This window comes from Pithys albifrons, chromosome 15 (assembly GCF_047495875.1).
Source record: "Pithys albifrons albifrons isolate INPA30051 chromosome 15, PitAlb_v1, whole genome shotgun sequence".
Classification (NCBI taxonomy): Eukaryota; Metazoa; Chordata; class Aves; order Passeriformes; family Thamnophilidae; genus Pithys; species Pithys albifrons.
In genome coordinates this window covers 14356091-14381894 of record NC_092472.1, presented here as the reverse complement: position 1 = coordinate 14381894, position 25804 = coordinate 14356091, and the positions used below count along the sequence as shown (strand labels likewise).

The following is a 25804-nucleotide window of genomic DNA, read 5'->3' as shown; positions in this document are numbered from 1 at the left end:
CCATATCCTGACAGAGTCACCCCAATGTGTACCAGCATCCCCCAAAATGGGATAACTGGGAGACGATCATCGGGACTAGCAGCCTGGATCCTATTTGGGGTCCTCCTGGTTGTGGCTGGGGACTGTGGCATGGGTGGGCACCATCCTTCATGCTGTAGCTTCGGGCAGGGCATGAGTCTGACATCACCCCTGTATGAAAGGTGCCCTGAGGGCAGAGGTGCAGGTGACCCTCCAGCCACCCATGTCCCTCACTGTTGCTGCCTGCTGGATTTATTTAGCCCCTCCAGAGGACTGGTCTTCTTCAAGAACTTTCTAAGCCATAACTGCTGTGGTGTGTTTTCCACCATGCAGATGTGCTTCCACTGCCTTTTTGTGCCCTCCACTTTCTTTATTTCATCCCATGGATTTGCCTGGAGAAGCACTAACCTCCATGCTGGGGGGCTTAGGGAGTGTCAGTCATCTTAGCAACCATCTATCACCCTAACACCTGCATCACTGCACATGTTGCCCAAGGAACAGCCCCACCACAGATGAGGAGTTGCAAGTTCAATATGACACCGCAGAAGTGATAAGAGATATGAGCAAGAAACGGTGGGACTTGAGCAAGGGCAAAGAGGAACTGCTTGTACTCAAGGCCTGAAGGTTTGCCACATCTGTGTTAAGATAAACTGAGGGGTTGCTGTATGGCACCAGGCAATGCAGCCTCCACCGGTTGTGTGGTGTGAGCAGGCAGGGACAGCCCCATGCCATGGCATGGGGACACGGCCTCCTCTGTCCAAACCTGCTTGGGGATGGAGCTGGGGCTGTGGTTGGCTCAGGGGTGGCTTTTGCATGGAAGTGCTGCCATCCCCTCCACCTGTGAATTTGAGTGTCTTTACTGGTGGTGGCTGGGATGGCTAGTGAGACTCGTAGGAAACAGAGGAGATGTCCCAGCATGGCTCCCAGCCCAGAGAAGACACACAATGTTCCTTATTCGTGAGACATCTCTTTAAATGTGGGTTTTCATTATCCCATGGGACAATGCTGCTTCCCTGGCTAATTTGTACTGAGCCAGCTAGGATCAGGTCTCTGAGGTCTTTCAGGCAGGGCATGAGCCTGGCTCATCTTTTCTGTGAGTGTGATTCCTCCTTCTGTGTGGAATCCAATGTCTCTTGCTTTTGGGGGTGACCTGAGGGTGACATTTGTTTCCCCTGGAATATCAGGGACAGGGATGTGAAATGGGGGGGATGAAGCTGGTGTGGCTGGGATGGGGGCATTGATGGCTAGGGGAGCTGAGTGTGAGCAGCCCCAAGGCTGGTTCCTGTGTGAGGGGCAGGGCAGGGATCTGCAAAGTAGTGTTAAGCATTGTTTTTGGACATGGGGACACAGGGACAGCCCTGGGGGCACAGCCCATGCTGGGGGGCTTAGGGAGTGTCAGTCATCTTAGCAACCATCTATAACCCTGACACCTGCATCACTGCACATGTTGCCCAAGGAACAGCCCCACCACAGATGTGGAGTTGCAAGTTCAGTATGACAGCATAGAAGCGATAAGAGATACCAGCAAAAAACCGTGGTACTTGAGCAAGAGCAAAGAGGAACTACTTGTACTCGAGGTCTGAAGTTTTGCCTCATCTGTGTTAAGACAAACCAAGGAGCTGCTGCGTGGCACCAGGCAATGCAGCCTCCACCGGTTGTGTGGTTGTGAGCAGGCAGGGACAGCCCCATGCCATGGCATGGGGACACGGGCTCCTCTGTCCAAACCTGCTTAGGAATGGAAATAGGGCCAGACTCACCACTCGCCTATGGCAGGCTCAGGGGTGGCTGTTGCAGGGAAGTGCTGCCATCCACAACTGTGAATTCACCTGTGAATTTGAGTGTCTTTAGTGTTTGTGGCAGGGATGGCTGGTGAGTCTCAGGAAGCAGAGATGTCCCATCATGTCTCCTACCTCAGACAAGACCCACAAACCATGTGCCCTATTCAGGTAACACCTCTTTACATCCAGGTTTTTATTTTTCCATGGGACAATGCTGCTTCCCTGGCTCATTTGTACTGAACCATCTAGGATCAGGTCTCTGAGGTGTATCAGGAAGGGCAGGAGCCTGGGTCACCTGCTTCCCAAGTGTGACTCTTGCTCCTGTGTGGAATCCGGTGTCTCTTGGTGTTTCAGGTGACCTGAAGGTGACATTTTTCCCCCTTGGAATAGCAGGGAGAGGGACGCGAGCTGGGAGGGACGAAGCTGGTGGGGCCGGGATGGGGACATTGATGGCCAGAGGAGCTGAGTGTGAGCAGCCCCAAGGCTGGTTCCTGTGTGAGGGGCAGGCAGGGATCTGCAAGCAGTGCTAAGCATTGCTTTTGGACATGGGGACACAGGGACAGCCCTGGGGGCACAGCCCATGCTGGGGGGCTTAGGGAGTGTCAGTCATCTTAGCAACCATCTATAACCCTGACACCTGCATCACTGCACAGGGGACTATGAAATTACAGAATCAATTAGCTTGGTAAAGACCTCTGACCTAACACCAGGATATCAACTAGACCATGGCACTAAGCACCACGTCCAGTCTCTCAAACACTTCCAGGGGTGGTGTCTCCACCACTTCCCAGGGCAGCCCATTTCAGTGTCTGCTCGGTCTTTCTGTGCAGAAATTCTTCCTAATGTTCAACCTAAACCTTCCCTGGTGTAACTTCGGACCACGTTCTCTCTTCTTGTCGCTGGTTGCCTGGGAGCAGAGGCCGACTCGCACCTGGGAACAGCCTCGTGTCAGGCACCTGTGGGAATCGGTAAAGTCACCCCTGAGCCTCCCCCTGTGCAGGGAAAACAACCCCCGCTCCCTCAGCCGCTTCTTGTAGTATATGTGCTCCAGACCCTTCAGCAGGTGCGGCGCCGTTCTCTGGGTGCCCGTGACTGCCCCCAGGGGGGGTTCGGGGCTCGGCCCCCGCCTTTGTCCCACGTGTGGCAGCAGGACCGGCAGGTCGCCCGCCTGGCCGCCAGGGGGCGCCCCCGCCCCGCCTGGCCTGACCCCGCCCACATTTAGTATGATCCCGCCCCCTCTCCCGCCTTTCCCCGCCCCTTTTCCATATGGCTCCGGCCTCTTTTCTATATGGCCCCGCCCCCTGTCACATTCGGTCCCGCCCTCTATCCCATATAGCTCCGCCCTCTGGCCCATAAGGCCCCGCCCCCTGGTATGGATGGCTCCGCCTCATCTATCGGATATGGCCCCGCCCATCCATTGTGGCCACGCCTCCTCTGTGCCCATCGATCCCGCCCCAATCTCTGACCACCCCTCGCGCGCAGGCGCCGCGCTCAGCTGAGCCGAGTGTCACGTGACGGCGCAGCCGAGCGAGCGGGCCCGGCGGGGCCGGGCGGTGCGGGACGGCGGAGAGGTGCGGGAATGGGAGCGGGAACGGGACACGGGACACGGACAGGGCGGCCGCGGGACGGGCTGTCAGCTCGCGCGATGCACAGGGACGCGGGGGGCGCGGTAGCCGCCGTGGGTGCGCGGGATCCTGGGGGTGCTGCGGTCCCGCGTGGGTGCTCGGGGAAGCTCGGCCGCGGTGACATGACCCGGGGGTCAAGGAGGTCTCTGTCATCCTCTGTGCGTGGGCAAGTGTTCGGAGTCTGGAGGTGCTGGCAGCCCCTATGGGTGCTCAGTGGTCCCTGGGGGTGTTCGTGGCTGGCATGGGTGTCCGTGGATCCCTGGGTGTGCTGGGAGCTTGCCGGGGTGCCCAGAGGTCCCTGGGGATCGTGGCAGCCTGCAGAGATGCTTCAGAGTGCTCAGATCCTGCAAAAGTGTGTGGGTCTGCCTTGACCCCGCGTGGGTACCCAGGGCTGTGCTGGTGATGGCCTGCAGGGTGCTGGCACCCCATGGAGTTCCCCTCGGAGTGTCTGGGGGTGCCGCGTAGGGGGTCACAGCCCCCTGCAGTGTGCTCCAGGGTGTGGGGTGCTGTGTGGCACTGAAGGAGGGCACAGGAGCCCCACACTCAGTGGGGTGCAGGGAGTGGAGCAGCACAGCCTGGCTGGGGCAGGAGCTGCGGGAACTGGAGGAGATTTGTTCCCAGCAGCCTCCATGTGGGGAGAAGATGGGCTGAGGGGAGAAGGCAATGCTGTGAAATGTTGGAAAGGTGAATCTGGGAGTGTCTCTGGAGCTGTGGGAACTCTGGGCAGCATAGGGACAAGAGGACTGATGCTGTGACTGGGAGGTGTTGTGCTGGCGTGGGCATGGTGACCTCCCTGCAGGCAGGGGAGGGGGGTCTGACAGCACCAGCTCTGCCTTGTGCCGTGCTGGGATGAGTTACAAGCAGTGCTTTGGAAATAAAGAGCTTAGCATGCATCATGGGAAGCGGCAGTGAGTTTTGCTGTGACACTCAGTTTTCTGGAAGATTTCCTGGTGCACACACAGCCCCAGCTCAACTGGGGAGAGCTGTCAGGGTCAGGAGCAAGTCACATCTTGCTTTTGAATTCTGGAGTGGGGCTGCCATTTTAAGGGATAAATTGCCATCACTACCCTTCAGCTTTTGTAGGTGCTTCACTTAGGATGATGAAATTGCTTCCATGTGCAGATGGGAAAAAAAATTCACACAAAAGTGACTGAGGAGTCAAGTTTGAAGTGGAAACCGAATGTGGCTGTTCCTGTCTTTTCTGTTTGCAATGACGAGGAAATGATGTAGTGGGGTTTTGCTTTGGTTTGAAATATTCATCGTGTGGATGAGACAAGTTTTGCAGCTTTTTCATGTTGGTTGCAGGGGAGCTGAGTGCTCGGTCCCTGCTGCTACGCAACCTTTAATCCAGACACAAAGCAGGCAAGTCACGATGAATGCATTTCTCTGGTTCTTCAAAGCAAAAAGCAGATGGGGCTGCTTGGAGGGGAAAAAAATCCACAGGGAAGCAATCAGGCAGAGTGATGTCACTGTGTTGTGTTTATCTGGAAGACATCGCTCCTGGGTACTTTAGATGCTGTGCAGGCCATATTTGGGGGGATGCCCATGCCTGACCCAGCCCTGCACCCCCTCTGCCTGCTGTCCTTGCTGACTGCCAGCCCTTGGTGCTTGGCAAAGCCTGCCAGGTCTCTCCCCTGGCCTCTGGTCCTGTCACCAATGACAAATAGCTTCTAACGCTTTCCTTGTGTAAACTCCTGCTGCTGCTCTTCCTGGTCTTCGTCCTGCTGGATGGCCCTGCCTGCGGCAGAGCTGGTTCAGGACATGATTACGTGTCCCAGCTGTGAGGGAGGAGGCTGGACAGGAGTGATGCATGTGCTGCCTTCGGCGCTGGAGTGCCTTCTGGCCTGCCAACCAGCCTCACCGTTGCTCCAGAGGCTGGTATTTCATGGGACACACTGCTGCTTCCTGCAGTTGGTATTGTGTGGTGCTGCAGGAAATACAGCAGCTTTATTGTGGCCTGGCTAACTGCTCCAGAGCAACTGGGATCTGGAGCATCAAGAGTTGAGGAAAAACCCTTGCTCCCTGCTTCCCTTTTGATCTTCAGGCTGGACTGTCCCAGTGGATGCAGCTCTTGACTTGTTTTCCATGTCCCTGCTAGGTTTGCAGAGAGGTGCTCCAGGGAGTGCTTGGGGGTTCTGGGGGTGGGGAAGCACCCGAGTGGCCTGGACTGAGCCTTCCCTGCACAGCCAGATGTGTCAGTCTGTGCTGGGGCTGTGTCTGGTGGGCACTCGTGTGACTTTGTGGGCACACAAGGAGCTCTGGCAGGAAATGAGCCAGTTTTTTGCAGTAATGACATTTCTCTGCTGCTTCCTCTTGGTCCCAGTTCCCCAGCAGTGCTGGGGAGCAGGATAGGGAGCACAGGGACTGGTGGGGCAGGGGCAATGCCTGGGGCATGACAGCCCAGAAGAGCTGTGGGACAGGGACTGGCTCACCAGGCTGTGATGCAAGAGCCTGACAGATAATTTCTCTGCCTCTGGTGCTCTTTCCCAGTGGGTGTTTGGAGTGCTGGGTGTGGCACGTGTGGGAGTTGAACCAGCTGACTGTTTTCCAGATGAAGAAGGCATGAGGTGTGTGTCCTTGGTAAGGGCTTGTGCCCGTGCTCCTGGCTTGTAGGATCCTGCTGGGGTTTTTGCTGGAGCAAGAGCTCTGGGCTGTGCAGGTGCCTTATCCTGGGAAGCCCCTTAGTCTCATAGGCACCTCCTTGGCTGTGAAACCTTTAGGGCAAATGTTTTGGTGTTAGCACATGGTCTGTGCTGGTGCCTGATGGACTATAATCAATTTTCTATAGTTTCTTTGTAATAAAAAGTCCTGAATTAAAAAAAAAAAGGGGGGAAAAAAGGGAACTTAGGAAATTTTCTTTTCCCTGGCGAGAGCAAGCTGTTCTCTTGCAGCACACTGTGTGAGGTTAAAAGCGGTTTCACTCTCCTGGCTGTCTTCTTGACAGCCCCAGTCCCAAGTGCCAGGGCTGGGGACGCAGTGCCAGCATGTCCTGTCCTACCCCACTGCCTGTGACTGTGGTACCACACTCACCACCCATAAGAGCAGGGACCTGACCTGAAGTGGGGCACATCCAGGTTCTGCCTTGCAGAATCCTGACCCTGTTCTGTGTGGGTGTGCCCAAAACATGGGCACGAGCCTGCGGGAAGAGCCAGTGGGAATGTGCCATGCACCTTTGACCTTAGGACATGCCAACTATGTGATTGCTTGGGCGGGAGCATGTGGCTGTATAAAAGCCCTGGAGGAGACCTTGCTCTGGCAGTGTGAGCTGGTCTCTCCGCACGATGTCTGACCCCAAGGAGCCTGAGAAGGGGGGTGTGGAGCTGGGCACCCCTAATGCTGTTGCCCCCACAGGGACCATGTCCACCCGGCGCCTCCGCAGCGAGGACTACAATGACTACAGCTCCACGGATGTCACACCAGAGGGGAGCCCACCCGACGGCATGAATGGCTTCACCCATCCTGAGTCCTACCAGCGCTTCGGGGAGACCAACGGCACAACGTGAGTGATGCTTCCCTCCATCCCGGGCTGACCTAGCCCCTGGGGAGTGTGGAGGAGGTCATGGTGGTTCCCTGCTGCCTGGTGGCTTTGCTGGAGGGTGGTGGAGCCTGTGGTTTTATGGGGAGCTCTCCTGAGGGTGGTGAGGGTAGAGCTGTGTTCCTGCCTCTGTGGGGTGCTGGCATTGAGTGGGCAGCTGCGCCAGTGCTGCTTTTTGCTCCCTGGTGAAGCTGGGCTTGGTGGCAGCAGGCAGTGATTAGTGCTTTTGCCAATATTCCCTCACTCCAGCTTAGTTTGATGGGGAGCTGTGGCAAGCAAACAGCATGTCCAGATTCAGAGGATATGTGGGTATGTTGCAGCCATGCTGTGAGGGCTTCCTTATGCCCAGATGTTCAGAGGATGCTCTCTCTGCCTGAGAGAGACTGATCCCTTCAGTTCAGAGTAATCTTTGTGCAGCCTTGGTGCTGAGCTGTTCTTGTGCTGGGTTTTGCCATGAAGCTGGTTTTGCACCTGCCTAAAATCTGTTCACTCTTTGCCTTCAGACCAACCTTGGTCTCACCTGGCTGAGCTGGATTCAGAGGACAGGATTAAGACCTCCACATGCGTTCCCTGAAGTACCTTAGAGCTGCTGTGGATCCTCAACAAGATGAGCTGAGTGCCAAGAATGTGTATGGTCTGGGTGCTGATGGTCATCTCTGCATCTTCTCTCCCTCAGATGGTACCAGACCCTGATCCATCTACTGAAGGGGAATATCGGAACAGGGCTGCTGGGGCTGCCTCTAGCTGTGAAGAATGCTGGCATCCTGGTAAGGCAGCTCAGCCCTGCTGTGCTGGAGCTCAGGGGCCAGAGTGACCTCTGGGCACTGGGCAGCTCAAATGGCCAGTGTCAGGGCTTGAATCCGTGCCCAGGTTCCTCTCAGTGCTTGGTGACTTGCAAACTTACGCACCCTGGGCTCTGTGGCTTTGATGCTGAAACTGTTCTTGCTGCTCCTGCATTGTGCTGCCTAGTGTGGAGTTCAGTGTGTGAACTGGGGCTGTGGTTTCCTCTGCGGAGTCAGGCAGGGCACTGGGTCCAGACTGTGACTTTTTGTTCACCCTTATAATAGGGATGTGAGAGATAGTTTGGAAAACAATCCTGGAAGTGCTTTACTACACCCGAACTGCCCTAACTTACTTCTTTTGCATCATTCCTGCCAATGTCGTGGTTCTGTCAGATTACTCAGTCCTGGGGGGCTGGTTCTTTGGAGCTGCACCCAAGCTCCTCCAGCAGTGTTTCCACTCACCCAGCCCCTGGAGTTTTGTCTGGAAGTAAAACATACCGTGCAGCTCTACCTTTGGCCGTCAGAGTGCAGCCTTCCCCCTCTCTTCCCTGCAGCTGGGTCCTCTGAGTCTGCTGGTGATGGGAGTCGTGGCTGTGCACTGCATGGGCATCCTGGTGAAATGTGCCCATCACTTCTGCAACAGGTAAGGAGCAACTCCCCTTCTTGGCTCTCCTGCTCCTACAGTTCTTCCTTCTTGCCCAAGAAGCCCTGGGCTTTTTCTGAAGCCCCCCCAGCAGCAAGTTGCCTATGTTGAAGCCTCACTTTGGAACTGCTGCACTTTTTCACAGGAACTGTTTTACTGGGTTTTTTTTTTGTTGTTAGTGTCATCATTTGCCTTGGGAATTAGCAGACAGGGCTGATGTTAATGTTCCTTCTCTCTTTCTTCTCTGGACAGGTTCCAGAAGCAGTTTGTGGACTATGGGGGTGCTGTGATGTACGGGTTGGAGGCAACTCCCAGTGCATGGCTGCGGACACATGCCATCTGGGGAAGGTACTTGCTCCCCTGCTCCAGGCAGGGACTTGTCTTTAAGCCCAGCATGTGCTGCAGCTGGGACAGAAAAGCCACTGTTCACTGAGCTGTGTGAGCAGATAAGCACAAGTGTCATAAAATGTTATTTGGCTCACCTGCCCTCAATGCTCAGTGTCCCCCAGAGGGTAACAAGGAGGTCTTTGACCCAGAACTGTCCCCAACCAGACATGACTAAAGGAGTGGGAGAAGTAAGTTTCTGTAGCATAACAAAGGGGTGAATAGTGTCTTGCAGTTCTGGCCCATCTTGATAGACACGGAACATGTCCAGTGTCTGCTCCCCACCCTGTGGGTGTCCCTCATTACATCACACGGATTATTGCACATCAGGAGCTGGGAGCCTTCACCTATTCCTTTGTCCAGGAAGTGTTGTCTCCCACTGTCACAGTTCAGCAGCAGACTGGAAATGCTAAACCCAAAGTAGGCTTTCCTCCTGATGCTGGTCCTGACCCTATGGAGAGGATGAGAGGGGGAGACCTTGAGGTCTGTGAGGTTGGATGGAGATACAGTCCTTTCTCCTTACCCCAGAGAACTGAACTGGGTGTGCTCTGCCCTGTACACCGCAACCCCAGGCAGAGCAGTGTTGTTGCAGTGTGCAAGTGCAGCCTCAAGAAAACCAAGTGGGCTCTTGTTTCTTTATGGCCTGTCTGACAAATGGTCTTTTTTTGCTTTCCAGGCGTGTAGTGGGACTTTTCCTGATCATCACTCAGCTGGGTTTCTGCTGTGTGTACTTTGTCTTTCTGGCTGACAATCTGAAACAGGTTGGACTTACTCCTCCTTCATGAGCAAGGGGAAGGCAAGGGGGTGTGAAGGCACTTGGGTTGTTCTTTGCTCCTGTGACACTGCCCTGTTCTCCACCAAAGGTCTGGTTTCCATAGGATGTGCTGCTCAGTAAAGTTCTGCTCCTCTGCTCAGAGGCTTTGGAGGGCTGATTTTCCTGTTCAAACAGAGCTGGTTTTTCTGAGAGTCTCTATGATTTTGTAGAGGTGCTGGAGTTTTCTGTGTGGGAGTGGGGACCATTCCTAATGAGGGAACAAGAGGAAAGAGATGAGAGCAGAGGGACCATGCCTTTGCTGTCCTGCCCCTCTCAGTTAATTAGTTTGTTGGTGTAGATAGTAATGTGCGAGTTCCAGGATCTGCTGTGAACCTCTTCTTCCTTCCCTGGACATGTTTGCATTCCAGTTTCTTTCCTCATCCCATGGCTCTGGAGCTTAATTACATCTTCAGAGAGTTTCCTTCTCCCAGGCGTGAGTAGGAAATAAACAGAAACCCTGAACCACTTGGCTGGCTCCTGTGCTGTAATAAACTGGAAATAATTAGTCCTCACAGGCACTGCTCAGCTTTGTTCCCCTTGTGCTCCTGCTCTGCTCTTGCAGCAGTGTCTGGTCACTGCCACCGTGGCTGGGCCCTTGGTCAGCTCCTCTCTGATGGCCGTTGGCTTCAGAGGTGATTCCTGGGGAGCAAGGGGGGCTCTGGCAGTGGGAGCCTCCGCCTCTACTCAGGGAGCAGAGCTGAGGAGACTCCCATTGTGGGATGTCCAGGAGGAGTAAATGGGTGATCTGATGCCACCAGCCTTGAGAGCAGGAGGGTGTGTGCAGGGCTGGGCTGCTGCTGGGCCCCAACCCCTGGGAATGGCCCCTTGCTGCCACTTTCTGCTTGGCCCCTCGTAGCAAAGGCTGGCTCAAGCTTCAAGGAAGGTTTGCAAAAACCTGTAAATCCAACCCATTTTTTAGCCACCCCTTGGCTTCAGTTTTGGAATTTTTTGGTTGGGGAGAGGAGAGAGTTGCTTGTTTCTTTTTGTGGTGGGGAATAGCCTGTTTGGTGGGGAGTTGTGGTGCAGGTGGTACCTTGGGCAAGGTGCCATTGTGTTGGGCAGAGCTTTGTTTTGGAAAATGGCTTTGGAGCAAGCCACAAGGAGACAGGGCAGGCTGGAGCTTGAGCAGTGCTGTCCCATGGGTACATGGATCTGTACTGCCCTCTCCCACAGAGGATGCTGGTTTGTGTAGAGCTCTTTAGGGGCTGGACTTGCTCTGGAGCAAGTTAAATTAGTTTTCAGGCAGCCCTTTGCTGTAGTGGCTAGACAGGACATGATACCTGAACCAACTTGTTCATTGTAGTATTGGTGATCCACAGCATGCCCATGCTCTTGGGAGGGATGGCTCAGCTACCCACTTCCTGGGCCAGAACTGTCTCTAGAGGTGAGCACATGGCCTGGAGTACCTTTGGAATGAAAGACCCCAAGGCAATGATGATTCCTAATGAAGAAAGCCAAGTTGGGGCCCAGCAGTATCTTCCAGATGTCCTTGCATGTGAACAGGGCACTGGGTGACTGAAGGGCTCTGTGACATAAATTACAACTTGGTGCAGCAAGAGAAAAAGGACCTTTGGGGAAATAGAACTTAATACCTATTTCCTCTCTTCTCAACTGGTCTTGTGGGATAGCGCAAACCACCCTCTGCCCTCCGTGTCAGGTTGTCCTGCCTGATGAGCCTGGGCTTGATCAGGATTTGCTATCCTGACTCAGGTGCCATAGCTAGCCCCATCTCTGCTCCCTGCAAGGTAACAGGGATTTGCTTCAAAGCTACCTGAAAACTCATACTTTGGCTTTAATCAGCTATGTTTGAAGTGAGCCAATAGGGTACTCTGACCCACCTGGGATGGGCTGCCAAGGTCAGTGGCTCTCAGATTGTGCGATGGGGCTCATCAGGCCTTTGTGTGCTTCCCCAGGTCATCTCTGCTGCAAACGGGACCACAAATGACTGCAGCTCGAACAGGACAGTGGTGATGACACCCACCATGGACTCCCGGCTGTACATGCTTTGCATCCTGCCTTTCGTGGTGCTACTCACATTCATCCAGAATCTCAAGGTCCTGTCAATCTTCTCCATGCTGGCCAATGTGGCCATGCTTGTCAGCCTTGTTGTGATCTACCAGTACATCGTCAGGGTATGTGTATAATGGCTCCCCTCTCTCATTTCTGTGACATCCCATGTTTTGGCAGGTGGAGGGAGCTCAACAGCAGAGTGTTTCCATGCTGTGGGGTGCTGCTTGCTCTGGTGAGCACAGTGGTTACCCTCAGCTCCACAAGGCTTCCCCTGCGCACTGGGGCTGGGACAGGGAGCGATGGGAGCAGGCCAGGTTTTCTCCGTCCTCCCCATGTCTGAACTCTGTGTGGGCTTTTTTCCAGGACATTCCTGATCCCAGAAACCTGCCTCTAGCAGCAGCCTGGAAGACCTACCCCCTGTTTTTTGGCACTGCGATCTTCGCTTTTGAAGGCATCGGTGTGGTAAGTCTCGACGTGTGGCAGCAGGGCTGCTGCACAAGAGGCTCAGCCCCTGCTCAGACTTGCCACAGCACCTGCTCTGTGTTGCAGCTGCATTTGCAGTTGAACTTCTCTGACAGTAGCCCAAATTCTGAATGATACTGTTAGTTTTGGCTCCAGGCTATCTCCTGGGTCAAACCCTGTTGTTTCCATCCGAGGCTGAAGGAGTATGTGCCCCAGACCTCAGGAGGTTGGTTGCTGCTTTAAAAGTGGCTTTATCTGGCAGTAGATTGAGAATCACACTGGCAGCTGCTTTGGGCTGTGCTGGCTGACCTGCAGATGAGGCATCATTCTGAGTCTTGTTACCAGGCTGGATTCTGAAGCTGCCCAAATGGGAGGCCAAACGGCACGGCATAAAAAGATATGACCCTTTCCTTCCCACCCTGCTGCAGAGGCACCAAGATCTCCCTTTGGCAGCTGTGTGGCCCCAGCCTGCCGTGGGGCTGGATTTACATGGGCCTCTCATACAAGATGCTGTAAATAGACCAGCTGTCTGTGAAAAAAGCTGGGTGGGTGGATGGAGAGCTTAATGACTTTGTAAGATGTTGTGGGTTGTTTCCGGGAGCTCTCTTCAAAGGAGAAAAAAATGTTTTCATCTCTTAATATAAGCTGGCTGTGTAAACACAGGGCTGGAGAGGGCCCAATCCATTACAGTAGGAGTGTTTACTGAATGCTATGCCCAGGGCAGAGGGCTCTTGGCCAGCACTGAGGCACAAATGCTCTCTTCCTTGCATGACTTGGAAGTGGAGAAGTAAATAAAACTATTCTTGTCCTGCCTCTTCACCAAGCTCTACTACTGTGTCTCTTCTTGAAATCCACACCACCCAAGGACAGCTATAAAAATGTTTGCTGAAGACCTATATTTAGTGTTAGTAGTACAGAGGTGAGAGACTTACCTCTGTCCTTCCTCTTTTTATTGTCCTGTGTGGTTGAAATGTGCCCAGTCAGACTTGATAGGAGAGCAGAGTGTGTCTTGGTCTTTCCAGGATTTGCTGGGGAGTACAGGACAATGTAACATAGTGGGCATGGTTGTGCTGTTTTGGGATATAATGCAACCAAGGTATGGGGTGGTTGGTATCACCCCAAGATGCCAGGCAGCACTGGGCACATCTCCTGCCAAGGGCAGGGAGCAGGTCCCATTGTTAAGGCAAAGGCATGAATGACCTGCTGGAGTCTTGCCATGCCAAGTGTGAAGGTCTCTAGTGGGAGCACAGAAATTGGATCTTCAGTACAGTGGCCTTTTCATCTGAGTTCTCTGGGCTCCACGTGGGTTCCATCCCCTGGCATGGGTTGTGCCCATCTCATGGCTGTGGGGCTGCTCCTCCTCTGGGGCTGCTGCTTTTGAGGCTGAGGGATATAGAGGGATGGGGGCAGGCTGCTGTTCTGTCATCAACCTCCTCCTCCTCTGCCAGGTGCTGCCTCTGGAAAACAAGATGAAGAACCCGCGGCAGTTCCCAGTCATCCTCTACGTGGGGATGACCATTGTCACCATCTTGTACATCAGCCTGAGTGTCCTGGGGTACTTGCGCTTTGGGGCGGACATACAAGCCAGCATAACACTCAACCTGCCCAACTGCTGGTGAGTCCCTGTGAGGAGTGGAGGGGCTAGGGGGTGAGGAAGAAGGGTCCTGGACAGGGAGGTGGGAGAGGGAGCAGCAGGGGATGTTGTTCCTTAAGGGAACTAATCTGGTTAAGCCTGGGGAAGGATCAAACATGCCATAGCCAAACCATCCCTATGAGCTTGACAAGGGTTGTCTGATTTATGAGCTAGAGAGAGGCTCATAGCTGGGGTGTCTGAGCTTCATCTTAGAGCTCAGGCAGCTTCTTTGGGAGCCATGGTGGTCCCTGCCTGGGAAGGTGCAGCTCCTGCCTTTTTCTTGGAACCTTGTAGCATCTTTTTCAGGGCTAAGCAGGCATTGAACATGTGTGGCTGTACCTAAAGGCTCTGAACTGTGCAAAAGTCACTTCTTTTCCTCAAATGAAGCCCGTAGAAAACTAACCCAAAGCTAGGAGCTCCCAGAGGGGGAGAGATGTGGTGGTCTCCATGTATGGGTTGCATTCCTTGTTTGCAGCCCCAGAGCTCAAACTCTCACTGCTGGGCCTCACATTGTGCCTGGATGTGGCTCATCTTGAGCCAATGCTTTGCCTGTGAGTGGTGGTGCTATGAGGATACCCCCTTCCTTCCTTCCTATGGGGGCTGAGTCTGCAACTCCCCAAACCTGTCTGTCCTCTGGGATCTGGTGAGGCCTCTCCCTGGTCGCTGTCTGGAGTCCTTTGGAAATAAATGTGGCCTGACCCTTTGCCTGCTTACCCAGAGGGTTTTTTTCCTCCTCTTGCCAGGGGTGGTGGCTGTTACAGCAGCTGCTTGGGCTGTGGTGCTCTGTCTGTGGGGACAGGTGACTGTTCAGTGCCACAGCTCTATATTCATCCCACAGGAGAAAGGCAAGAAATTTCTGTTGCCTTTGGGACAAGAAGTGTGGAGCGTGCAAATATTGAGAGGAAATGCCTTTTCTAGCTTGCTCCACTTGGGATTATTGAGAAAGTGCTGAAAATAATGATCTCTTGTTATGACATGCTGCTTTGGGGTGTCTGGGTGGCAGGATGTGGCTGATGGGCAGGGAAGAGCTGGAGCTCTTCTCCACACACTGCAGAGGTATTTCTTGTTGTGCAGAGTTGGGGCTGAGGGTTGTTTTTGATGCCATGAAATATCTTGGAAAGCTGTCCTGCGGCAACAGTTTCTCTTTGTTTCCCCAGGAGCACTCTGAAACTCAACAGTTTCTCTTTGATATTCTCTGATGACTTGAGATTCTGCAAGAGTGACTTGCTATTTCTTCCTGACTCAGTTGGAGTAAATTTGGGCAGGACTCAAGTTTTGAGTCACTGATGGGCTTTCATATGCTGATCTTGTAGAGCTGTGCAGCTGGGGCTCTGGAGAAAGCAAAGATTTGACAAAACCAGAGCCTAGTTTTGTGTTAATTATTGCTCTTTGTGTGTCTTTCAGTTAGAGTGCATGGACCTTCATTCATGCTGGGTCTGTGTAATGACTGCTCTGCTGGATGTTGGTGTTGGTGTCACAGAAGGTCCTGCTGCTGCTGAGAGCCTTGTCTTGTCTCCTGCAGGAGCTGGGAGCTCTGCCAGGTCCCTGCTCCCATTGGGGAGGGATGGGGCTGCTGAAAAGATGTGCCTGTATTGTAGGTCTGAATCCTTTCTGCTCAGTAAACTGAGATGCCACTGTGGAGGGGATGAAATGCTGCCGCTTTTCCTGGAAAGCAAGACATTTCCAAGTCTTGGGCTCTGCATGCTGCAGCCTGCAACAATGTCTGCTGGCCTGAAATGCTGGGCAGGGGCTTCTGCAGGGAATCAGCTCTGTTTGCTCTAAAGGGTGATGTTCCCTTAGAAAGGAGGTAATGGGATTACAGTGACCTGCTAGGCTACAGAGAGATTGATTCTATTGCAAATGCATGTTTCTACGAGTATTCACTCCTTCTGTCTAAGTACTTTTCTGAAAATAACCATAGATTTTTTTGGGTAGTGAGAAGAGAATAGCCCTTTGGAAGCAGTGCCTGGGGAAGCCTGGGCGCATGTCGGGGCTCCCTTGGGCAGCTGCCAGGGAGGGCATGCTGTGGTCCTTGTGAGTCGGCACACAGAAGGCTTTGGTGTTTGTGCATGTTGCCTCATGCAGTGGAGGCTGTAAATGTTAGACTTGGAAACAGATTATCTCAAGTAAGGGCTGGGGTAGTTGGGATAAAGCCTTGACCTCTGTGTTTCGGTACATTAAACCCAAGGTTGGGTGAAGACTTCCTCTTGAAATGAGTGTTTTGCCCATCCTGCCTCACTTCTCCCTGTCATTAAAGGCACTGGGCTGCAGAAGCTGGTCACAGGGCTGTGGGTGAGAAGTCATGGGGTTTGGCGGCAGCATGAGAGACAAAGGAAGGACTGTGGTGAAGATGCCACAGGCTTCCTTGGCTGAGCCTTTGTCTGGAGGTCTCTAGAGCAGATTTGGTGAATGTCTCAGGAATTGTTGAGCTATAGGAAGACTAAGAACTTTTCCAGCCTCATTTCTCTGTAACCACAACTTCCTCAATCGAGGAGTGTGTCGCTTCCCAGTGCCCAGGTCTAACCACAGTGTTGAAAATACTGTGCTGCTGTGCAGAAATGCCTCCTTGAAAGGGTTGCTTCACTGCACCATCTGTAGAGTGAAGAAATGCTGTAGTGAGGGGAAAACTGTTGGGTTTCATCTGGCTGGTTAAAGGTAGGTAATGACAGAGCTTATGGTCCCAGGAGGGTATTTCACTTCTTGCAGCCTTTTGGGATGGCTGAACATGGCAGTCTGGGTGAAACAGGTGTTGCTGTGGTTGGCAGAGCAGTGCCTTTCCAGGGTTCTGCATGGACTTGTGTTTTCTGTAGATCAAAGCTGGTGCTTGAGCTCTTCCTCTTCTCAGTGTTTAAAATGCCCTTTGAGCTTGTTGTCCTGGTTCCTGACCTGTGCAGGACAGGAACACAGCCTTCTTCTGTACCTTTTTAGTAACAGTTATTAATCATGGATTGCCCTGGAGCACTTTATGGCTTTACAGCATCACTTGGCTGGAAGTAAAATGATAAGATATGCCATCTGTGGGTTGGGAGCTCAAGGCTACTGTGCACTCATCACATGAGGCTGAACAGGCACAATGTGGACTCTGGTGATACCTTTGTGTTCAGTTTGCCTTTGGAATCACAGGGTAATTTAGTTTGTAGAGGGCATGGTGAGATCGTTGGGTCCTCTCACCTGCCAAAGCAGAGCCAGCTTAAATGTTGAGTATCAGTAATGACAGAGGTTGCCCACCTCTCCAGGCTTTTTTTCTTGTCCTTAACCACCCTTTGGGCACGCAGCTCTGTCTCCATTGCCCTGGTTCTTCTTCTGTGCAGCTCTGAGAAAAGAGCCTGTTGCTATCTTCTCCCTGACCTCCTGTTAGGTAGCTGAAGACAACAGCAACATCCCCTTTAACCTTCTTGTCATGCTGAAAGAGCCCAGGGCTTGCAGCTTTTCCTTATAGGTCATGTGGTCCAGCCCTAACCATCTTAGTAGCCTGCACTCAACCTATGGGCTTGTATAACATTCCAGTCCCTAACTCCATCCCTGGGAAATGTTTGACTCTGCCACTAGCAAAGTTATCTTGCATGGGAATACTTGTATTCCTCTGGTTTGAGACTGTTGTAGCAGGTGGATGCTGAGATACAACATACAGAGGAGCACTGGCTTAGGCCCAAAGAAGGTAAAGGGATATAAGGAGGCAGGAGGAGCCAGATACCTTCCTCAGCTTGGATCCACTTCATATCTACCCAAGTGCTATGGCCTGGACCCATGTTTCCTACTTAGTCAGAATATCTTGAGCTGGGAAAGGGTTAGGATCATATGTGAGGTAACTAGTAATTACTTCTCTTTTGGAGAGGCTTTTTCTGTTGCTGGAGAGCTGAGGGTGGAAGTGTGACAGGCTCTTTCCTGCAGCCGTGGTGCATCACTGCAGGATCTGGGATGTGGCAAGATCTGACTTGGGGTGAGCCTGAAGTGCTGTTTGCAGCCTGTTTGCACTCTACCTTCCTTCTGCTCAACCCAAACTACTCTTTTAACTGTCTTCCCCGCCAAACATATATTATGCAGCATTCCAAAAATAGCTGCTCTTTTTTTGAGTTGCCTGTTCACATTGCTTTGCTTTTGGAACATTGTGATGTTCACATCACTTTGCTTTGGAAGCCCAGACTTACCCCAGCAGTGATGTTCTCTTCCCCTTCCTCAGAAGCCAAGCAGTAATTGGAATCTGTAATCATGGCTGCAACTGATGCACCTCTTTGAAGTTATTCTTCATCTTCTGTTTTAAGATGGAGAATAAAAACCAAAAGCTAGTTACAAATAGTAGAAAAGGAGGTGGTTTTCTTCCTCTACCTCAGAGACAAAGGTCAAGGTGAGGAATCTCTGGGGATGGGTAATGGATACAACTCCATTCTTGCCAAAAGTCAGGATGGCAGGTACCACTGTTCATTTGGATGTTGTGTGTGAGGGGCAGTTGTGTCACTACAGGCCTTGCAGAGTCCAGCCTAGAATGAAGTGGATAGAAGTGGAGAGGGTGATACGAAGCCAGTATCCCTACGTAGGGAGCAAGGTAGCCAGAGGATGTGTTATTTTGTGCAGCCAAGGGCATTGTGGCACATGTGAACATCTAGAAATGTAGAAAGGTGCCTTGACTTGTTAGGGAACAAGTTAGACTCCTGGTCACTTGGCCAGGGACACTTCTGCTTTCCCTATGCCTTTGAATGAACTGGGAGCAGGTCAGAGGTTTGCTGTTTGCTCTGAGTATCTGTTCCCATGAGTTTTGCCAAGGGAAGGCAGCACTTGAGAGACTGCCAGCCCAAGTCCCAGCCTGGTGGTTCCTTATGCAAAGCCAGGACTAAAGCCCCTGGTTAGGTGTGGGGGCACGTGTTGCCACAGCTTGGAGGTTGCACTGTCTTTGCTATCCCTTGCTCAAGAAAGATCTCTGTGAATTAAATGCATTTCCTCTAAGTTTCTAGAAGACCACCGGAACACAGAAGTCCTTGCACAGCATTCCCATTCTAATTTCTGTCATTGATGCCGTGGGGGCTGGAGCAGGAGCCTGTCTCACTGTGTCCTTCTCCTTTTCAGGCTGTACCAGGCTGTCAAGCTGCTCTTCTCCTTTGGGATTTTCTTCACGTATGCCGTGCAGTTCTACGTGCCTGCCGAGATCATCATCCCTCCCCTCGTCGCCCGGGTGTCAGAGCGCTGGGGCTGGGTGGTCAATCTGCTCCTCAGGGTGGCCCTGGTCTGTGTGACATGTGAGTAGGAAGCAGCTTGTCTGAGTTTCCCTCTGAGGATGTGGCACCTTCTTTCTGCTGTGGGCTGGCAGTGCTGTGAACCTTCGCCCCTTGCCCCAGTGTCTGGCCCTGCTGCTAAAGCCCTCACAGCTGGCAGTCCTTGGGCCTGGCTAATGCAAACCATGAGGGAACAGGTGTTCTTGTACCCACAGTCATTGCAGCGTGCAGCACAGCAGGAGACAATGGACAGTACGTGACCCATGACCAAAGCCCTGGTGTGCTGCAGGGCAGAGTGTGCTGCAGGGCAGGTCTGCTGGATTGGCCCTATATGGTCTCCTTCCCCTGAAGGTGTGTGGTGCCTGCAACGAGGCTCTGGTGGAACAGGCTGCTGGCTCGAGCCTGGTGGACCTCTGGGAAAGGTGTGGAGCAAATAAGGCGTAGGAGTAGCTGATTTTGGCTGGCTTTGATTCCTAAGGGCTAACCCCTTGCTCTTGACAGCACAGCTGAGACGCTTGGTTGACCTTCCCAGCGTCATCTGCTGAAATTGAGCTTTTCTTCATGGTTTGATACTGCTGATGCATCAGAGCTGAAGCATCAGGGACCTGGTCCCGTGTCCCAGCTGGCTTTAGTTTGGGTTTGAGAAGAGCGTGGTGCTAACTCGAGGGTGTTGGAGCTGGTGCAGAGCAGGGTGCTTCTGTTTCTGGGCTCTCACTAGTGATGGGCCAGAAGTGCTGCAGTAACAGAGGTGGGCAAAGGCCCATCTCCTCTGTGCTGAGTTCCTGAAGGCTTGATGTCCACAGAGGGTGCAGGGATGAGATCCTGCCATACTGGATCCTGTGCTGAGAGCCTGCTTGCAGGGTAGGAGCCTCTCCCAGAGGCCACTGGGGTGTGCCAGGCCAGAGAAGTGAAGGCTTGGAGTAATGGGATGGCTTTGGGCATCGACTGTGGCTGTACCCTTCCACTTGGGGCTAAGGAGGCAGCAGAGATGTTGGTGGAAGGATGCTGGTTCCTCTTTACCTCCTCCCCTCACCCTTCCATGTAAGGGATCTCTATGGATGCTGAAGGATAAAAGCAATTGGTGGGGGCCGCATGAATATTCATTGGGTGATTGTGTGGTGCACAACAAGCCCAAAGGAGGGCTTTGGCTCCCAAAGAGAGGATGCAATTTGGTGTATGGGTGTCTTTCAAGTGTAGACTTCAAAACCAGCGCACTTAAAACTCCTTTGAATTAATACCTGCGGAAAGCATGAGACCGTTGCCCTGGAGGCTGAGGACTGCAGCTGGTGCTTCAGTTCTGCTTGTTTTAAAAGAGAGTTAATAATTTTGTTTACTTTTGAGTCCAGAGAGCAGTGTGGGGTGGGCTGTGGATGCTGTGGGAGGTGGGCTGCTCTACTCTCCACCCCAGCTGCCGGAGCAGGGATGTTGTTTGCAGCAGCAACCTGGGAGGGCACTTCTTCAGCTCTGTACATGGCTGAGGACTGGAATAAACTGCCTCCAGGTCAGCAGCCCAGGACCTTTGCTGCTGTTGCCTATGGTGGAGGAATGGTTTGTCTCTAGGCTTATCCAGCTCACAGCAGGGCTGCAGTGGTGGCACAGTCAATCTCCCAAGCCTTCCTTCTCCTGCAGAGCTATGGGTGATCTTTGGCTCAGGGAGGCTCCAGTAGCCTGTAGCTGATGGCCAGGGAGCGAACAAATCCCTCCAGTAAGGAGCTCTGAGATACCCCTTCTCCACCAAGGCTGCAGCTGCCATTGTTCTAGGTGTCTTCTGTTTCTAAGCAAAGCTTTCAAAGCAATACACCATTTTATTTCTCTTGGTCACTTTGGTTAAGTGCTGAAGTCTGCCTTTTGTGCAGAGGATGCTCTTGTGTTATGCAGAGCCTTTTTTCCAGGCTTTGTCAGACCAAAAAGCAGCAGTGATGCTCTGCTGTATCTAGGGTGTCACAGATGGGAAGCTTGCTCAGACTGTGAGTGTGCCAAGGGGCACAACTCCAGGATGTCAAATGGGACCTTGCTGGTCCTTAGGTCTGCTCCCTAAATACTGATACTGCAGTGCCTTAAGAGGAGCCCAGAGCTAGTGGTAGCTGTTGGCTGGTTGGAAGGAGAAGGCACCATCCTTCTGTCCTCCCCTGGCCCCCCACAGGAGGAGGGGGAACAGGAATATGCTGGAGCTCACTCTGCTGAGTACAAGCTGTCAGGGGGATTTTCGTTGGCTGTAGTTTTCACGTAACAAATGTTCTCCCCTGGGCTGTGCCATGGGTGTGGTGCTGCTGGAGCAGCTCTAAACACGTGCAAACCACACGAATTGATTTGGGGTGGGCTTTTTCCTCCCATTTCCTGCTTTTGTGGGGTTTCTGAGGCTTTATGGCTCCCCAGGTGTGGGGAGCAGGAGTGCTGGCTCTCGGCAGGGCTGTTGGGAGTGCTGGCAGCTGCTCTTCTGCCTGTGGCACCCATCCTGCTCAGCCCTGGAGCTCCTGCTGGTGGAGCCCAGGGCAACAAATAGGGTTTAGTCTTCATGCTGCACTTCATTAATGCAACAGATTAATTGCTTCCAGGGAAGGAAAATACAGAAAATACACAGCCTTGTCTTCTGTCAGGGAGCAGGGCAGAGGTGTAACTCAAGTTGGTGACGTCCCTGTGGTGGGGCTTTGCTTGCTTTGGTGCAAGGAGGAGGGTCTCTGCTGTTGGGAGCCAGCAGCACTAATTTTGTATCCATTCCTTCTCCAGGCGTGCTGGCCATCCTCATCCCGCGCCTGGACCTCGTCATCTCCCTGGTGGGCTCCATCAGCAGCAGTGCCCTGGCTCTCATCTTCCCCCCGCTGCTGGAGATCGCCACCTACTATGCTGAAGGCATCCACCCCCTCATTGTTGCCAAGGACATTGCCATCAGCCTCTTTGGCTTTGTGGGCTTTGTGGTGGGGACGTACGAGGCGCTGGTGGAGCTGGCGGCGCCCGCCACCACCATTGTGAATGCCACCAGTGTCATGGTGCAGTGATGGTCCCACCGCCCCAGATGCCGTACTGGGGCTGTGCAGGCACCAGGGACTGCTCTCCTGGGAATGGCCTCCCCTCTCCTCCTGGGAAGTGTGGTGGGTTTGGTGTGCAAGAGGATGGGGCTGCCCACCATCACAGCCACACAGCTGCAGCAGAGTCCCATGCTGGGCTGCATCTGGACAGTGGATTCCAGGCTGGGACAGTGTCCTCCCTGGAGCTGTTTGGGCAGCTGGTACAGCAAAACAGCCCCTTGGCACCTGTGTAAATAGTCATTTCGGGAGGTGAGGAATCCCAGGGATGTAGATTTTATTATTTTATTTTATTTTTTTAAATCTCAACCTTTCCATATTTTCCCCACCTCTTCAGTCAGGGTGGGGAACAGAGACTGCTCTTTTTTGTGCCAGTTTGGGGGGTTTTGTTGTTGTTTTTTTTTTTTCCCCTGAGCACTTTATTTTTACAGCAACAGACAAACCTCAGCTCAGGTTAGTGAGTGTGGAGCTGCCTCCTCACCCTGTCCTTGTGGGGAGGGTGGGCAGAGCTGGAGGTGCAGAGAATCCTGGGGCTCACAGCTCTCCTGCTGTGAGATCCCCAATCATGGGCATTGGCTCCTGCTGTTCTCCAGCTCTGTTTCCAGCTGCCTTGAGCAGGAGGGTGAGCTGGGCACTTGGCACAGCACTCCCCTGGCCTGGGAGGGCTTGCTGACCCCTGGCCCACACTTTCAGTAGTGACACTTCTGTATCCCCATCCAGCGCACAACGTTAGAGAGGCTTTGGGAATCGTTAGAGAGGCGTGTGGAGGGCAAACAGGCTCTGCCATAATGGGGATTCAAACTGGTCACCTTTGGCTGGGAGCCCTTTCCCTGTGTGGGTTGGGGTGTCCCTGGGTGTCCCCATACGCTGTCCACATGCCACAAAAATACATCACCTTGTTTACAGTGCCTGAGCTGGCCCTGGCACGCTCCGGCTGCATCTGCAGGCCGACACTGAATGTCAAAGCACACACACAAACTCCATAATATTTCTTTTTTTAACTCTTTCTCTCCTGGTCCCACTCCTGCATCCTCTGCCTCCGCTCAGCTCCTCTCCTCCTGTAGGATGCAGCTCTGGCACTTCTCCCTGGGCTCCTGTTGCTCCTTGCATCATGGCTGGTGCATGCCTGGCAGAGACGGTCCTTGCAATGCTGCTGCTTTCCTTCCTCTGTGAGCCCAGTTTCTTCCCTACAGTTTCCCTGCCTTTCTGCTGAATTTCTATTTTTATTAAGATGAGGGAGCAAATGCATCCTCCATGGGATGGGCCCAACTCCTTCCTACTAAAGCAGCATCTCCCAAACACTTGCAGTGCTGTGGCTTCCTTTGGAGAGCCTTTACCTAACATCCCATGCAGCCCTGTCTCCCTGGGTGTGGGCAAAGGCTGCTGGTGGTGGTGGGAAAGGAGGGCGAGTACAGCACCGAGGGGCTGTGCTCCTGTCCTTGGTGAAGGATAAGTGAGGCTTGGGGTTATTTTTGGTGTTTTATCTGCTGCTGGGAGGAGAAGGCTGTGCAGAGCACTGTCTGCAGTCTCCTCCATGTGTGGTGTTTGTGTCTTGCACTGTGTTCCCTTTTCTGGCTCTGTCCTGAGTGCCCGGTGCTGGTATGTGGACCCATGGCGAGGTGTGGGTGGGTCTGTGCCACATCAGTGCTCCTTTCCAGCTCCTCACCTGCTTGCTGCTTCTCTCAGGACTCACCTTGTCTCCTCCAAGTCTGTGCTGGCGAAGGTTTTGGCATGACCAGTGTCACTTGGCCAGGAACAGAGCAGAGCTTTAATTCAAATCCTCCCTCTGGAGGGCACTATGGGAATAGAGAGGAAGCACCCAGGTCTGGGAAGGGACTCTAGGGCATGACACAGGTGGGAGAAGTGCAATATTCGTGTCAATCACTGTGTACCGACCCCAACGTGGCCCTTGGGTGTTGGGTTTGGATAAAATATGTCATGTTTGGCAGAGGAGGGAGTGCTGTGAGGAGCTGGGGAAGTCTGATGCTTCCCTCTGCCCTGCTGGTAGTACCCTGTAAGAAGGCTGGCCACATTTTGGGGGACAGCTGTGTGCCAGGGCATGTCCCCAGCCTGGCACTGAGCATCAATGGGTTTGCTGGTGAGACTCCCAGCAGCCAAACTCACTTTAGAAGTGCAATGCAGACCTAATTTCCAAGGAGACTGGGATATCACAGAAGCATTAAATGTTTTTTGCAGCTCTTTTATCAGGGTGATCAGGTGTGTTCGAAGATGTGGCCAGATGTGACAGTGGGGCTCATGGCATGAGGGGCTCTTCTGAGCCAGGAGGAACTGACACAGGGCCTGATGGACACAAAAACTTGACACTTGTGTATTGTAGGCTGCTCAGTAACCCAAGAAAATTGTTTGTGTAACTATAGCAATGGTCACGTCCATGTCTTGTGCCTATGGATATTGTCAGCGTACAGCGTGTGTAGCTGCCCAGTGGGAGAGCTGGTGCTGCACCTGAATCATGTATCTTATTGAAATCAATAAATATGATCTATTTTTTATGTGTAAAGGCTTTGGGGTATGAGATGGGCATTTCTCTTCCAAAAGGCATCTATGGGAAAGCAGAGGACGTGGAGCCCAGCAGACAGCCAGGATCAGACCCTGTGCTGTACCCAACCCCCACAGCAGCACACATGCCTTCCCCTTCTCCTGAGAGTTTCAAATAGATGTGTTTCAGCTTTGCTGCTTGGAAAATTGTAATTTTCCCTCTGACCTCATTTGTGCAAGTAGGTTGTGGGCAGAGCCTATATGGGCTTGCTGGGCTGGGCTCTTCTCTGCCCTACCACAGCTATGCCTTGGTTTCTCAGCTGTGTCCTGCGAACCAGCAGTCTGATTTATGCCAAAAGTGGGGCTGCAGCTGAAAAAAGAGCCTGGCATGTGCTGATGGAGGGGTGCTGAGCTGCTGCTGATCCACCTAAGAGATCAAAGGAGCAAAAGTCAGCCCACGCTGGGAGATGGGGTGCTTTGCCAGCATTGCTGCAGCTCAACTTATCCTCCCGCTGCTGAATAATTCATACCATTGCAGTGTCGTTAGAGGGAGAAGTCAGTGCTATTAAGAATTTATTTTTTGAAGCTCTGGAAGAAAATGTTTAAAGTTGGAGGCTTCTGCAGACTGGTGGGAAGTGTGAATCCAAGGTCACCTGAACCCCAGGGCAGGAGGGGCTACTGAGCATGACACCTCCTGGTACTTGCGGGTCTTGACTGGAGGATTACCGTGGCCAGATCTACAGCCATCCTTCCTTATGTTGAGTGCTACAAGGCTGCCCCCATCCCATGAAATGGCTTTTCCGAGATTGCTCCTTCCCAGGTGTCACTTAGTGGAGCATCATCTCAGTTGCCTTTGCCCTCCCATGAGCTGTGACCTCCTCTTCCAGCAGCATGCAAAAGGATGAGCCTGCTGTGGGGACACGTTTGCATTTAGAGTTTTATTAAAATGGCCCCAGGGAACTGCAAAGCTCACAAGCCCACCCTGACAGAGGAAAGCTCAGCTGGAGACCTGCCCAGGTGCAACCAAGTCCTCCTACCCTTCACTTTAATTTGAGATTAACCCCAGCTGTGGTGGGAGGTCTGGCTATGTGAGGGGATGATTGTGCTGCAGTCAGCAGTTCAGGTAGGAGAAAGGTGATCCTGCTCAGCTATCCCTGTGATGAGCCTACCCTGGAACCAGCAGGTAGGGTGTTGTATCCCCGAGGTGTTTTGGGGACATGGATGAGTCCTGGGCTTGGCACACGGAGCTGGTGGCAGCATTTGCAGCCTGATGTTGTGGGGTCAAAATGGTGTTTGGAGTGGGGTGCTGTGTGCCATGATGGTGTAATTCCTTTCTCCTACTGGTCCTGTTGTTCCTGCCCAGAGGCAGCCTTGCTTCTGGTCCTGGCAGAGAT

General features: G+C 53.0%; 1 protein-coding gene across 1 annotated transcript; it reads left to right on the top strand.

The window, feature by feature from the left end:
- The first annotated feature begins 3283 nt into the window (after positions 1–3283).
- LOC139679025 (proton-coupled amino acid transporter 1-like) lies at positions 3284–24239 on the top strand. Its single transcript, XM_071570385.1, has 11 exons — positions 3284–3367; positions 6773–6920; positions 7633–7723; positions 8293–8381; positions 8634–8729; positions 9442–9526; positions 11493–11711; positions 11953–12051; positions 13500–13666; positions 18746–18915; positions 21619–24239. The coding sequence occupies exons 2-11, from the start codon at positions 6778–6780 to the stop codon at positions 21885–21887; spliced, it is 1428 nt and encodes a 475-aa protein (XP_071426486.1). The 5' UTR covers positions 3284–3367; positions 6773–6777; the 3' UTR covers positions 21888–24239.
- Positions 24240–25804: the final 1565 nt, after the last annotated feature.

Bases quoted from the DNA above. Each gene is read 5' to 3' on its own strand.
- LOC139679025 (XM_071570385.1), top strand. From the start codon at position 6,778: ATGTCCACCCGGCGCCTCCGCAGCGAGGACTACAATGACTACAGCTCC. The intron at 8,382-8,633 runs GTAAGGAGCAAC...TTCTCTGGACAG, and splicing joins GCCCATCACTTCTGCAACAG to GTTCCAGAAGCAGTTTGTGG. The intron at 8,730-9,441 runs GTACTTGCTCCC...TTTGCTTTCCAG, and splicing joins ACACATGCCATCTGGGGAAG to GCGTGTAGTGGGACTTTTCC.